The following is a 16,036-nucleotide window of genomic DNA, read 5'->3' on the forward strand; positions in this document are numbered from 1 at the left end:
TACATAAAACTTTTTAATTATCCGAATCCAAGCTTGAAAACTAAGCTGCACTTGAACTTTATAAAAATATTTGAAACGAGCCGACCCAAAATAGAACTCGACGTTAGTAATATGTGATAGAAAATGGCTGACCTAGGGAGGTTGAAAAACCTCGCAACTCGCTAAAAAACTTGAAAACGCTCGCCAAGCTAACTTGGTTTATAAACAACTGGAATCCGAACCAAGGTAAGCTCGACTAGCTTATCTTGCTTGTTAGGCTTGTTTAGCTAACTCAAGCTCAACATTTTAGGTAAGTGGAAAGATTTGTAAATTGAGTAATATCTAAGGGACTATTTATACAACTACAGAACCTTATCACCCAAGTTCAAACTAAAGAGAGATAGGTACGGTCGATGCACGTTCACGGGCCCCACTGTACTCCTCACCCGCACACCATCTCATCCTCCATCACTTTCCATCCAACGGCCCACAATCATTTCATGTCTCTCCTTTGCCACGTGGCGTGAAAGTTTAGATTAAATCCAGCTGCACAGCTTAACCCATTGTTTTCAGGTTTTGACGTTTTCTCTCTCTCTCTCTCTCTCTCTCTCTCTAAACATGATGATCTCATGACCGTACTCTCCCCGTACAAAACTAACCGCCGTCACCGTCAATTCGCCGGAATCTCACCACCGCCGGAGAAGATGACCGTTATTCGTAAACGTCGATTCGCGGCGTCACGATTACTCTCCGGTACTCAGTTATCTAATATCCTTATATTTGTTTTCCTCTTCGTTCCGACTTAGCGTTTTGAATTCCGATCGTACTTAGTTTTCGTTTTTGATGTCATAAATTAATAATGGAGTCGTGTTTAATACTCTCTGTCCTCTCCGACGACATCCTGTCGCGGATACTCGATCGGTTATTAGACGATTCCGATAAGAAATCGTTCCGTACAACCTGCAAGTCGTTTCACCGAGTCGAATCGGTGAACCGGACTCGGATTAAATTCCATCGACCGGAGTTTATTCCGCGTCTGCTAAAAAACTACACGTGTACGGACACGATTGATTTCTCCGCCTGTCCACGGATCCACGACGGATCGGTATCCGTGTTGCTGAGTGACGTCAGCTGCTTAGGGTGGGCCCGGAGGTTGAGGAAGGTAGTGTTGTCTAGAACGACCTCGTTGAGGTTTACTGGTTTGGAGATGCTGGTTAATTCGTGCCCTAGGTTGGAGGCGGTGGATGTGTCGCATTGTTATCAGTTTGGGGATAGAGAGGCGGCTGCGTTGTCGCGTGCCGCGGAGTTGAGGGAGGTTAAGTTGGATAAGTGTTTGAGATTGACGGATGTCGGGTTGGCTAAGATAGCTATTAGGTGTGGGAATTTAGAGAAGGTGAGTTTGAAATGGTGTTTGGAGATTACTGATTTGGGGATTGATTTGTTAACTAAAAAGTGTGCTCGGTTGAGGCATCTGTCGGTTTCGTACCTCAAGGTAAACTATTCAGTGTTATGTTATCTTGTAATGTTGTTAGACTTATCAGTACAGAATTTGGCTTAGGTTCTTCTATTTGCAGATAAGTAATGAGTCACTGAGGTCGATAAGTAGTTTGAACAAGCTGGAGGTGTTACTAATGGTGGGATGCGGATTTGTAGGCGATGAAGGCCTGCATTTTATTGGAAATGGTTGCCCTTCACTTCAGGTTAGTCGCCTTTCTGTTTGTTTATTTTATTTTTTGCATTTATTGTGACATTTTGGATGATGCTTAATGTCCTACAGAATGGCTTTATGATGCACTTGTTCGGTTAGATTTATGTTTAGGGTTACGTGTTAACCTGAATCTTGTCTGCACTAATTTAACATCAAGGTAGTATTAACTGCAATGCACACAGAACCACTTCCTCTGTCCACAAAAGTAAATTCTTAAATTCCCTAAATTATGTTCACAATCATCTTCCGAATGCGACTTTTGGAGGCACGTGGATTGTTGGCAGATGTCCATTTGGAGGATTTTATATTACTCTAAAATGTGCAATTAAATTTAACTAGCACATGGTTTGATAATGATTAATTATTGATGAAATGTCCATAAGCCATAAGGCACATTGTTTGGTTTCAGTTAGTGATTAGTGAGGATCATAAAAGTGATGTAAATCTAGTCCAGGCCTAAAAGGAAAACTTCACATTATTCGGGACAACCAAAAATGGAAAGTATTGCCTTCGTGTACAGAAATATCTGTTACTTTAGAGAGTTGGATTGTTGGTATTAGTGCATTACCACTTGATTATAGTATAACTAATAACTGGCCGAAACTCATTAGATTGTGCGGCTATGCTAAACACAAAGGTCAACCCTAAAAGCAGCCTCTGATATTCTTAAAATCAGCATATGATCAGCTCTAGCACACTACTTACAAGTGCAACTACTTTAATTCAATCTTGCAAATATATTTTTAGTAATTTCCTTTATTAAATATATCTCGCTACGACTTTCTTTTCGTGCAAGTCTTACCTTTTAATGATCCTTAGGACCTTAGCAAGTTCCGGTCCAAAGATAGCGTCCGCCTCAGATAGCTGTAGCCTTTTGTCATTAACTTAAGATTCTTCCATGCATTTGCTTCATAATCACATCTCTTAACACAAAACAATGATCTTGCAACGTTTGTTGTTGTGAGGCATTTTATCATTGCTTTACATGTTATCACTCAGATCTGTGCTGCTTTTATCCTATGAACATTTTCATCAAGTAGCTATCCTTACTAATGTTCAGATATGCTTCTTGGATCTTACCTTTTCTAATCTTTCGCATCTAGGCTCTTTTGTATTGTAGTTTGACCTATAGTTTGCTTATATTTGAAGGTGTTTTTCTTATGTATGATGGAATGGGTCTAGTTTCCCTAACACAAACTGCTTTTACTTCTCTCAAGCCCATTGACAACTAAAACATTGAAAGTACTACCAATTGGCGTATACTAGGGTAGTAGGGAAGATATCTTCTTGTCGCTTGCTTTTAATAATTGTTATGCACAAACACATATATTTTTAAACATTTTGACATTTCAATTAACTTTTCTTAAGATCCCACCACATCACTGCTTTTAGCATGTCTATGTATGCTGTATCTCGATTGATAAATACAAGACTCACATGCCAATCTACATGTATCTATTTATATGTCCATTAATAGAGAACATAACATCAATCGTTTAATCTTTCATGTACAATCTATTAACAAAATAATTGCATAGGTAATTAAAGATCTCTGTGATGTGAGTAAATCATGAAAATATTGCATTAAGATTAGCCATATAAAAGCTACTTGACTTTTAGCTTATACGTTATAGGTGCAATTTCTGGTTGCAGGTATTAGACGTATCGAGGTGTGAACACGTAAGTTCGGCTGGCCTCATTAGCGTCACTAGAGGGTGCAAAGTCCTTCAAAAGCTTAATGCCGGATACTACTTTCTCGTGAGTCTATTTAATCTCTTCCTATATACAAAGCTTGTATGAAATCGGCATATAATAAATTAGTAGTGTGTTTCCACACTAAAGTGATGTTTTGTTGCATCAGGAGCTTTCCACCAATGTGTTTCAAAGTTTTAAGGACTTGAAGCATCTGAAAACAATTAGAGTTGATGGAGTGCGGGTTAACGATTCTTTCTTCCAAATCATAAGCACTAACTGCTTGTTTTTGGTTGAAGTTGGTCTGAGCAAATGTGAAGGTGTGGATGATGCAGGTGTTATGCAACTTGCATATGGACATCCCGGCTTGAAAATACTTGATTTAACATGCTGTAATGATCTCACTGATATGGCAATATCAGCAATAGCACGATCATGTACTAAACTTGTGTGCCTCAAATTGGAGTCCTGCTCTTTGCTCACTGAAAAAAGTTTCAGTTTTATCGGGTTATCATGTGTGTTGCTTGAAGAACTTGATCTAACAGAATGTTGTGTAAATGACAAAGGTTAGTAATCTGAAATCCGAGTAAATTGTGGTTTTCGTCCTCATGGTTTGTTAAAAATAACTATATCTGTCCTATGAATTATTCAACAAAAGTATCATTTCATTGAAACATAAGTAGGCCTGGGTGTAATCATCATCGTACTCAGTATATCCCACCAATAGCAAAGCTATGGTAGGGTCTGAGGAGGGTAAGATGTAGACAGCCTTACCTCTACCCCGTAGGAATAGAGAGGCTACCTCCGGTGAGACCCCCGGCTCGATAGTAGTTTTGCATCAAGCCTTGGACTAAGGCACATAACACTCAACCATCGGGACACCGGCCGATTGGTGCATGTACCCTTGTCTTTCGACTATCAACGCCACCACATGATGCATGATTAACCTTCCGCCACCTTTACCGTTATTTTCACGAGATTAGTAAAATAACGTCAAAATTAGTGCAATTTCACTTTTGCCCTTCCGCCACCTTATATGCGCGGACCGGAAGCAGGGCGCAAGGCCTGGGTGTAATGAAAACCAATATTTAACTCAGTACTATTGTTGGGTTTAAATTGGAGATATATTTAATTGTTACTATTAAGAAGAGGATATATATAAATAGTTCTTTAAATAGTTCATTAACGGTAAAACAGTCATTTAATTATTTAATTTTAATGAAATGGGGAGATGTGTAATATATGTGGTTTAGGAAGGTGATATATGTAAAAATGAATTGAAACTCATAACTTTATAAATCCATCATCTTTAACATATTTCATTATTTATATCATTCTTCAGGTCTTGAATATTTGTCTAAATGTGTGGAGCTCCAATGCTTAAGATTAGGGATCTGCACTGATATTTCAGGCACGGGACTATCCTATATTGCTTCAAACTGCAAAAACCTTAGAGAACTTGATCTATACCGGTACCATGTGTTCATTTATTACAATAGCTTTTGATCTGAATGTTGTGTTTTCATTATATAATCAAGTTCTTGTTTTGATGTAGGTGTTTAAATGTTGGTGATGACGGGTTAGGTTTTTTAGCAAGTGGTTGCAAAAAGATCAGGAACCTAAACTTGTGTTACTGCACTAAAATTACAGATGTAGGGATGACATATTTAAGCCAGTTGGAGGAGTTATCTGATTTAGAGATGCGTAGTCTTTTTAAAGTGACGAGTGTGGGTCTGACAGCTCTTGCATCGGGTTGCAGGAAACTTTCAGAATTGGATATTAAACATTGCGGGAATATTAGTGATGCTGGTTTTTGGTCTCTTGGTTACTACTCTTGGAAATTGCAACAGGTATAACCACATAATATAACGTTACTTCTAAAAGCTAGTTATACATTGGTTTGATAATTTAACTATTTCTCTATTTGAGGATGTTAGGATTTTGGAGCTGATTATCTTGTTACGGCAGTTTTGAGTCTCAAATCAGTTTTTGATGTTTGGATATTAACAAACTGTCCAATTTTTTATTAATTATAGTAAAATAAACCATCTGTTTGTTCACAAAAAAGTGTCCTTTTTGGTCATTTTATTTGTTCGTTTATCAAATAAACATAAATGAACACGCAAAACATCCGATTATTACAAAATAGAGAAGCGGATCCAGCTTAATATTTGAGGATTATTTGATAATCAATATCATAATCACTTTAAAAACGCTCCTCCAAACACGACCTATAGCCATCAACAATATATATTTTTGTATATATTTTCTTGAATACTTTATCAAGTCACCACAAAATAGATTTAGAAACACATTGAAATCGAATTTGTCCCAACAAAAACCATTTTGTCAGAGTATTGTTGTGTAAAGCTGATTTTGAAGATTTTTTACAATATCTTGGCTGCTATAGTTTTGTATTTATGCTTTCATCTTGATTATGTGACTTTTCAACCATTGTTGCTTTAAGTTTTGCCACTTAATGCACAGATTAATTTAAGCTTCTGTGGAGTATCTGATGTGGGTTTGTGCATGATGATGTCCAACTTGACATGCCTGCAAGACGTGAAGCTGGTGAACCTGACAAACGTGTCAGTGAGAGGGTATGAACTTGCACTTAGGACTTCTTGTGCTCGGCTTAAAAAGGTTAAGGTGCTTGCTTCACTTAGGCCGCATCTTTCGGTTGAGCTACTCGAGGCTCTTGGTGCAAGTGGTTGTAGAATTAGATGGGATTGAGTACATGCTTTGTAGTAGTGCTATATGACTTTGTGTTGAATGAATATATGTGTGTATGGTTTAGACTTTAGAGGTTTTCTTTTTAATGAAAATGAACATGATCTATTGTTGACACCACCATCCTGTTGAATGCAGGAATGATATTTTGGGTACTTTCATTGTCTGATTTTACATTAAAATCTTGAATGTCGACGCCTCTACTTTTAAACTGCATTCCAGAATAACCTTTTTCCTGCTTGATCACATTGGATGTAAGTGTTTGCATTTCTAACACACAATAACTTGTATTGCTCCTAGTAATTTCCCTACACCCATTTGGTACCTGCAGTAATGCTCACATAACTGATACTGGCACGGGTCTCGTATCCAGCCAAGCTTGGTCCGAGTTTCATATACTAAGTTTGAATGGGCTCACAAGTGTAAATGTATTATTATTATTATTATTATAAGACATATATTGCTTAATTAGGTTCATCTAAACACATTAAAGAATAGAGAAAACGTGAAAAACAAATGGGCAAGAATAGTGTCAGCCTTGGCCTACCAGTGCAGCAATAGGCCAACATACATTACTAAACATGAAAATGTTGCATTATTATTGTTGGTATTTTAGAAAAATAATAGAGCAAACACAAGAAACTTGAACACAATAATAAAACGGAAGCTTTAGGATTTTTTTTATTACTTTAAAAGTGATACCGAATGCTGCAGTACACATTATTTAAATACTAAGAGAAAGAACATAAAAAGCTCAACTACTAAACAGAAACAACCGAGTCAAGTGGGGACTCCACTTGCCTATTATTGAGGAATTTAAATAACATAAAATAACAACTAGCACGTGTCAAAAACTTATTCAACAGCATCCATGCAATACGAAAAGCTTCCAGAAGGTGTTTGAATTACTTAACATTAATTATGAGATGAGTTTTCTAATTAAATCATATTTGACATATTAATTATTATCTAATAAATTAAACTTTAGACCTAACTGAAATGCGGTTTATTGAACCATTCTCGTTTCCACCGAACCATGGTTAACCGAAGTATCCCAATGGTGCTTTTGCTTGAATGCTTAGAAAAATATATAGTTAATACTAAAGCCCAAAAGTTGAAAGCAAATGGTTATAAAAAGCTAAGGCCCAAAAATTCTGGTCCATGTTCACTATTTTGGGTAAATTTTAAATTTGTAGGCCCAAATTCTTATGTGGTTTACCGGATGTCTGGATTACCGGACGCCAGTTATCAAAACCGATTATTGGTCTATAACCGTTCAGTAAAGCATATCTTTATTTATTTATTTTTTATTATTTTTATTTTAATGGTAAATTTCTTTTAACTTTTTGGAACATGTTTGGGGTTGAGTTTGAAAAATGTTATTGGCTTATTGGTGTTTTAAAAAAGATAATAAGTTAACCCAAGACCTCCCAATCCAATGTGTTTAAAGACTTTGCATTTGTCAATTGATCACCAACCCTATTGATTAAAATCATATCATATCATTTCTAATAGTATGATACCCTTTTTCCCTTTGGAATATATAAACAAAATAAGTACGTGACTTGCACGGTGGGCCGTGGGGGCCAGTTAACAGTGACAATAAGGAGTTTGTTATTTGGTCAAGTAAGCTATACAAGATCAACAAAAACAACCACCTTGCTACATATGGTGTTCCGTTGTGGTTTTCGCATATTGCCGTCATCCTTATGTCTTATAGCTGCTAAAATGTCACGCCTCATCGTGTTATTCCGTTACATATATTTCACCATAATCTTTTGATCATCTGGCCAATCTCATTGCGTATGAATCCCTCCATATGTTGAGCGAGTGGATGGCTATGTTCATTAGACATCACCCGCAATATCCAGCCATTGTACTCTTTGAAACATTTGCCCACTAATTGAATGGACAATCAGTTTTTAACATACCATAACGCCTAACTGTCATTATAGGCTTGTATTTCCCACCACGATCGCACGTAAAAGAAACTTTGATCACGTCGCTAGCGGAGGTTTCTTCAACCGTGGTCTCACGAGACTACTGATGTAATATGTACTAGTATATAATATTTTTTATTATACTAAGTAAAAGGTATTGTATATAAATAATAATTTTAGTTTTTAACTAAAAACTATTGTATTTTACATAAACCATTGTACTCATGAGTTTTGGCAAAACTCGTTTTAAAATGCTCAAACTCGAGTCTAATTCAGATGACCTTAATTCGCGATCAATTTCAAGTATTCATGAATCTCATAACGAATCCACCCATAACACACCCTAGTGATTCCTAATAAGATTGAGAGAAAGCCTATAGTTTTTAACATCCACAATTCCTACCCAACTATTAGTTTGCAATTTTTTAGAAGTAAAGGGTAGCGTTGTGTAATGTGAGATGATAGTTGAATATGTAATGCGAAATAAGAACACGCCATGTGGGAATCTCATGTAGAATATCCGGTTGTTCCATGGTTTTGTGCTCATCAATTGGAATATGCTAAAAGCTACAAATGATTGCTAATTTGCTACAACCGCAGCCTTTTAGACCTTTCTGTAGTTAATCATGAGTTGTTTTCCTATAACTAAAATACAATTTTAATTAACTATCATCATTTTACGTGAAAAAAACTATATTTATTATTCTGTTATATTAAAATAGACGATTTACTTTCGTTACTTATTCCAAGTAACAACATAGCTAGTTTAGATAATTAGCATTAAAAACAGTAAGGTATATTGCGTATTAACAAGTTAGTGGCATATATATAGTAGAAGTTGACATGCAATAAATTTGTATTCTATGCATTTAACCCAAACATACACACATTCTAATGCTCTAAGACGCCCCACATGGGCATACGTAAATATTTCTTTATTATTTTATCCTAAATACTTTTTTTCACCTTCAATGATTGAAATTCGATCTGTAGTCTAATTCTAATTATCGATTTAATACATTAAATATTGGGGGTGGATAGATGATTGTTTACTTCCCTTTGGGATGCAAGCTACCTTATGCAATCAATTCATTTCAAGGAAGATTAATTAATATCTTAGCTTAAAGGGTCCTTATGAGTAGATGTGGATTCGATGTTGTGTCCTTTGTGTGTTATGGATTGTGATACAATTTTGTTGTAGTTAAGGTTTGGAACACTACTTTGAGATGGCTTGATATTTGGTTACATGACTCTACATACCCAATTGTCCTTTTGAGTTGGATTACGATGGCTAGGTTTAAAAAGACCAAGAAAGAAATGCTGGAAGCGATATTTTTGGTGGATCTTGTGGCGGTTCATGAATAATGCTGCACACTTTTAAAACTAAACCAAACATAACAATTTAAGTTGGATTGGGTGGTTGAAAAATCCGCTCATGTTTATCAATCTCTACTAAAACTAAAATCTAAATATGAAAATGTTTCGTTTTTTTATAGTACCCGCATATGTCAAGTTAATTAAAAATTTTAAATTAATAAAAACAATTCATTTTTAAACTTTTTAAAACTAAAAAGTAGCATACACTTTTTCTTGTAACAAAATAAAGGTGTTAGGTGTGAATATCATAAGTTTAATTTAATAATATATAGGAAAATGGTACGATCCAACAAAAATATTCCTTCCAAGTTTCAGCAAAACCACATAAAGTTCAGAAACAACGCCCACACTTTAACACACATATGTATGTCAGAACCCACCCTCTTCTCCTGTCACTATAAGCTTCCAACCAGTTTCAACTTTCCATTTTTAAACATACCCCTACCTTGTTGGATGCCAAACTGGGCATGCAAACCCGGATATTTCTGATCCATCAGAGGTGCATGCTGTTATAACTTAACTGGTATATATAAATATAAATGTCGTCGGAGTGGTTACTTCCTAAAGGTTCTTCGCAGTCCCACCATGGCTCTCAGTTTCGCCGTTGTTCCTCTTTTGCTTCTGTCTTACACGATTCAGATAGAGTATAAACAGGTAATTAGTTAAGACATTGTTGAATTCAATATGAAGACTGTGAATTAATTTGTTTTATAATTAGATGGGGACATAATACCTCTACATCACATGCTTGTGTGTGTATGTTGTGTGATGAAACAATCTGTGTGTGGTGCCCACTTTTAATACTTGATTGAGTGTTGGTGGATCATGTTGGAGAGAGAGATGAAATTTTTAATTATTGAAAATTACATGTAGTTAAGATTAAGCATCTGTAATTAGTAATCAATTAAAGAAAATGATGATGCATTTTAATGTAGTTAATTACTAAATTGTTAGGGCTCAGTTCCTGGAACTTAAGTCATAATTGTTAAGTTCTGTAGTAAAGAGTTGGCTTTGTAAAAATCGCTTGGCGCTAACGAGCAGTGGGGTAATGACTACCGATTAATCGGATTGGAATTTTATATATAATTTTCAAACTTGTTAAAGATTTGGACCAATTTTGACCAGTTTTGACAGATTTTGAATAATTTGGACCAGTTTGGACCAATTTGAACCGGCTACCGATTTGTTGGCCCGATTAGGTGAAATTGATTAATCAGTGACTAATCGTGATTTTTCAAGACTCGTTACATGCTAAAATAGCAATAGAATTATGGGGCTTTTTAAGTAGTGTGCATAATTATTGTTGTACATGAACGGATGTTTAAATATCTAACCATATTTAGTTCAACAGTTCAAGTGGTGCTTATTAAAGAAGGCGTCACAAGTGATCTACTTACATTTTGCGTTAAAGAAACGTGCGATAGTTGAGGAAATTCATGAGAAGCAAGGACAGGTTCGTATCATTAACTTCTATATTGAATGTTGTTTTGTTGGTCAGTTTAAATTTCCTTATTTTTGAGTTTATTCTTTTCTGCATATTAAAGGTTAAAGATTGGCTCCATCACATAGGAATAGGAGATCAAACATCGGTTGTGCATGATCATGATGAACCTGATGATGGAGCTATACCCGTGCATAATGACGATAGCATTAAAAAGAGGTAACAATGTACATAATGATGATACCATAGATTCCATTATAAATTATTTATACCAGATATGTTCTTACCATAATCGTCAATACAGATCAGTCCCAACAAGGGCCGCTCTATCAATTATAAGACCATCAATCGGGAGGTCAACGGTTTCAGAAAAAGCAAAAGTTGCAATGCAGAATTATCTTAATCACTTTCTTGGGAACATAGACATTGTGAATTCTCGTGAGGTGAGTATAAACTGTTTCTGTTAGGATCCTTAATATGGTAGCAATATACTACCATATTATATATAAAGAACAATTTGATATAAAGAGGTAGCAACACATAACACATCCTACATCTGCATCATCTCTTTTGATATGATTCAAATGCTGAACCAAAACGTAGTCCTCTTTCAGCTTTGCGCCATACTCTGGAGAAAATGATAAATTAGACACCTCCAGAAATTTGCAGACCTCCACATATGTTGAAATATAAATTTTAATATTAAAACGATCAAACAAAAAAAAAGAGAGAGAAAAATAGCTTATACAGTCAGAAAAGGCTTCTTCAGATTCATGAGAATGTGAAAGTGTTGCGCTATCCTGACCACTTTGCTGCCGGCATCTACTTGTGGTATGCATTTTACTAATTTTATGTTTCTTATAATTTACATTGATTATTGTATCTTGTTTGGTCATAATTTCTAAAAATGCAGGTCACACCATGAAAAGATTGTAGTTGTTGATCACCAAATTTGCTTTCTAGGGAGATTAGATCTATGCTTTGGTCGGTATGACACTATTGAACATAAAGTCAGTGATCGCCCTCCTTTCATATGGCCTGGAAAAGACTATTATAACCCCAGGTAAATCCTAAAAACATGTGAGTAGTTCCAAATTCAAACCGGTTTTTACACTTGTCATTTATGTTTCTTCAGGGAATCTGAACCGAATTCTTGGGTAGACACAATGACTGATGAACTAGACCGCAGAAAGTATCCCCGAATGCCATGGCATGATGTTCACTGTGCTCTTTGGGGACCTCCGTGTCGAGATGTAGCAAGGCACTTTGTACAGCGTTGGAATCATGCTAAGGTTCATCTCGTGTATACGTATACACATATTCCCGCTTGAAAAAATTTAATTATTTACTACAAAAACTATTCAACCAGATGTATTTCTTTCACTAATACATTACAATTTTGTTCAGAGAAACAAAGCACCGAACGAACAGACAATACCACTACTAATGCCGCAACAACACATGGTCCTCCCACATTACATGGGAAAAAGCCAGGAGTTAGACATTGAAAGTAAGCCTACTGATGGGAACCCAATAGGCAAAACACAGGATTCATTTTCCTATGAGTCATCATCATCACAAGATATACAGTTTCTTTTACCTCAAGAAGCTGATGACATATATTCTGAAAATGTCAATAACAAGTTGAATGGGTTGGATCTGAGAAATGGCCATCTTGATCAATCACATGTAAACCATGCTATGCAAGCAGTAGATTCTGCAGATGATTTTGATTTGTTTGGTCATCAGCGTGAAAATAGCACGGGGACAGCTAGTTTTGGATCTGACATGTCTGATGAGGGGTGTGAAAGTCAAGAAGTTTCTAGAAGTGATATTTCGCAAGTTGGTCCCCGTACGCCTTGCTCTTGTCAGGTTAGCTATTATATTAAAGTTCATTTGCATATAATGAAAAAAGATTGCAAAATAGTGTTTCATAATATTTCACTTGATGCTAACTTTTGGGTCTGACTTGATCTTTTTTTAACTCCAATGGGTCAAAAGGGTAAAGTTTAAAACTTGGCTATAAAGAAAACTGGTCAAACGGACCGTCCAGGTCAAATGGGTCAAAAGTTGCTTGAAGTGTCATCATATGCTAATTGAAATAGTAAGATTATAAAGTACTAGAGATAGCAAACGAGTTACATAGCATAGGCTGCATAGCTTGCATTCATGTTTATCATGTGTGGTTTTCAGGTTATTAGAAGTGTCAGCCCATGGTCTGGTGGAACGAGTCAAACCGAAGACAGCATTCATAAAGCTTATTGTTCTCTTATTGAAAATGCAGAAAAGTTTATATACATTGAGGTAAGCCTTGGGATATATAATTTGTAGTTATAAAGCTTATTGTTTTACATTTCTTAAGCTAAAACATTTTATGTTTGTGGCTATTTTCTTCCAGAATCAGTTTTTCATTTCTGGCCTCTCAGACGATGATGTCATACAGAATCGTGTATTGGAAGCTTTATACAGACGTATCCTGCGCGCACATAAAGAGGAAACATGCTTTAGAGTTATCATTGTCATACCACTCTTACCAGGATTCCAGGTACACCTTGCTCTGGCTTCATCTCCTAGATGGTCAAACTGGTTAATGTAAAGGACTTGATCAAAAAACAAACAAGTCAACGGGTCAAACATATCGAAATCTTTCCAAACTCACTAAACCTCTTATTCCTTCTATTAATAACAGGGGCGTCTAGATGATTATGGGGCTGCAACAGTGAGAGCTATAATGCATTGGCAATACCGAACCATTTCCAGAGGACAGAACTCGATACTACACAATCTCAATGCGCTTCTTGGTCCTAAAACAAACGATTATATATCATTTTATGGCCTCAGGACATATGGCAGACTTGGTGATGATGGTCCCATTGTTACAAGTCAGGTAATGCAATGTTTTTGTGTTGTTTAGTAATTTGTTCAAGCAGTTGCAATGAAATAACAAAATAACTGTATCTTCCATTTTTTATTTTCATACAGGTGTACGTGCATAGTAAAGTGATGATTGTTGATGACCGTATCACCATAATTGGATCATCCAACATAAATGACAGGAGTTTGCTTGGACATAGGGATTCTGAGGTGCAAATCACATTCTTTAGTGATCTACATTGTTTTGATGTAAATATATATGTTTTTGCTAACACAAATTGGTGCATCAGATTGGGGTACTAATTGAAGATAAGGAATTTGTTGAATCAACAATAAATGGAGAATCATGGAATGCTGGGAAATTTGCTAATAGTCTCCGGCTTTCACTATGGTCTGAACATCTTGGTCTTCAAGGTGAAGAGGTTAGTATTATTTTACCAACTTAAAAATGGTAATAAACATCTGTTTTTTCATCATCAAATCTCTTCCTTATGTTTCAGATAAGTTTGATTAGGGACCCCATAGCTGACAGCACATACAAAGATTTGTGGTTAGCAACTGCAAAGGTAAAAAAACCATGAAACTAAAATGCATAATAACTTCTATTGTGTTTTTTTACTTATTTAATTTAACCTTTAAGTGATTTTGTTAATGCTTGCAGGAAAACTCCCAAATTTACCAGGATGTGTTTTCTTGCGTCCCAAATGATTCTATACACACCAGGTGAAATATATATATATTTTCATGTAACTTTTCTTTGCTAAAAGTAAAAACTAGCTTCTACCTAGAGGTGCCATATTCTGAATTGGCAAAAAATTGTCTGGTCAACCTATCCATAACCAAGATTATCCATTTTGACCCGTTTTCCATTGTGCTGGTTTTACCACCTCCAGTTCCACCTATTATTCATTAATTATGTTCCTAATGCAGACATGCTTTCCGACAAAGTATGAACTCTTGGAAAGAGAAGTTTGGACATACAACAATCGATTTAGGTGTAGCTCCTGAGAAACTTGATGGAAACATTCCCCCAATGGAGATGATGAAAAGAGTGAGGGGGTTTCTTGTTTCATTTCCGTTACAGTTCATGTGCCATGAAGATTTAAGGCCGATGTTCAGTGAGACCGAGTTCTATGCGTCTCCTCAGGTCTTTTATTAGATGACAAGCAATAAATGTATATGGGTTATAGCGATTGTAATTTATGTATTTTCATTCGTCCTTTTGCGTTGTCAGTGCAGATCATTGGTTTTGGGTGGAATAGAATAAATGTAAATTGTAAAACTCATTGGTTGGCACAAGTTATGAATAAAAGCAGTTACTGTACGGTTGTGTTTGCTTATATGATGTTGGGAAAGCATTTTAAAAAAGATGTGTGTTTTTTTTCTTTTTTGTCTTAGGAAATGAAAGTGTGTGTTTGAAACATGTGTGTTCCACATTGGTGGGGGATAAACCCTTGAAGGTTTATAAGGCCAATCCAACCGGTTGAACCGAGAGTAGCCAATGTAACCAGTTCAATTCGCACACTACAAACCACTATGCAAATAAGTGGCATGTTTTGTGTTGAACCGGCTAAATCGTTTTCAGGTTGACTCAGTTTATTAATTACTCAAATCTTTTAACTGGGATACTTTTATATAGGCCATAATTCTTTTTCCTATCTACTGAGTGAGGAAGGATGAACGCGTGAAACGGTTTTTTTTTTGGAGCGATGTGGGACTCATAACAACTCAAAGAAGAAATAAGAAATTAAGAAATTGACATTAGCTCTTAAAAATATAATGGTTTAGTGGCAAATGGTATAACTTCCAACCAAAAGGTTATGGGTTTATAGTCTCTTTGAAACATTTTAACCGTTATACAAAAATATTAAAAGAATTGAACTTGTTACCTACTATATATAAAATCACTATATCTATCTATAATATATATAAACGAAAGCCTTTAAAAGCTCTCTGGTTGCTCCCTAAATTCTCCAAGCCACCAGATTGCTTTATTTGTAAATGAAGGCTTCTCATGCATTTGACCCGAATTCACGGGTATGGGTAGGGGTGTTCTTCGGGTTCGTTTTTTGGGTTTCGGGGTTTTCTGGGTCGGGTTATTTGGGTTTCAAAATTTTAAATCTTGACCCGAAACCCAACCCAAATCTCTCACAGGTTTTTCGGGTTCGGCTAATTCGGGTTCGGGTTTTTTCGGGTTGGGTTAACGGGGTTTCGAGTATTCTAGAAAACAAAACAAAAAAAAATTAAAAAACTACAATGCTAAATGTAAAACATATTCTTCTTTGCTCATAACGC

General features: G+C 35.9%; 1 protein-coding gene and 1 pseudogene across 2 annotated transcripts; both read left to right on the top strand.

Moving 5' to 3' along the window:
- The first annotated feature begins 838 nt into the window (after positions 1-838).
- Positions 839-6,176, top strand: LOC143558020 (F-box/LRR-repeat protein 3-like). The gene is made up of 7 exons (XM_077046953.1): positions 839-1,471; positions 1,554-1,679; positions 3,341-3,445; positions 3,549-3,945; positions 4,722-4,851; positions 4,935-5,229; positions 5,867-6,176. The coding sequence occupies exons 1-7, from the start codon at positions 839-841 to the stop codon at positions 6,110-6,112; spliced, it is 1,932 nt and encodes a 643-aa protein (XP_076903068.1). The 3' UTR covers positions 6,113-6,176.
- Positions 6,177-9,965: 3,789 nt separating this feature from the next.
- On the top strand, positions 9,966-14,900 carry LOC143558029 (phospholipase D zeta 1-like; annotated as a pseudogene). Its single transcript, XR_013139660.1, has 17 exons — positions 9,966-10,080; positions 10,778-10,879; positions 10,971-11,086; positions 11,172-11,323; positions 11,402-11,466; positions 11,595-11,698; positions 11,781-11,930; positions 12,003-12,159; positions 12,275-12,739; positions 13,061-13,171; positions 13,266-13,412; positions 13,557-13,754; positions 13,850-13,951; positions 14,032-14,163; positions 14,242-14,307; positions 14,403-14,464; positions 14,672-14,900. The product of XR_013139660.1 is annotated as a phospholipase D zeta 1-like (transcript).
- Positions 14,901-16,036: the final 1,136 nt, after the last annotated feature.

Source organism: Bidens hawaiensis, unplaced genomic scaffold (genome assembly GCF_021521415.1).
Source record: "Bidens hawaiensis isolate Kalapana, Puna unplaced genomic scaffold, B.hawaiensis_p1.1 tig00019314_1, whole genome shotgun sequence".
In the NCBI taxonomy this organism is placed as follows: Eukaryota; Viridiplantae; Streptophyta; class Magnoliopsida; order Asterales; family Asteraceae; genus Bidens; species Bidens hawaiensis.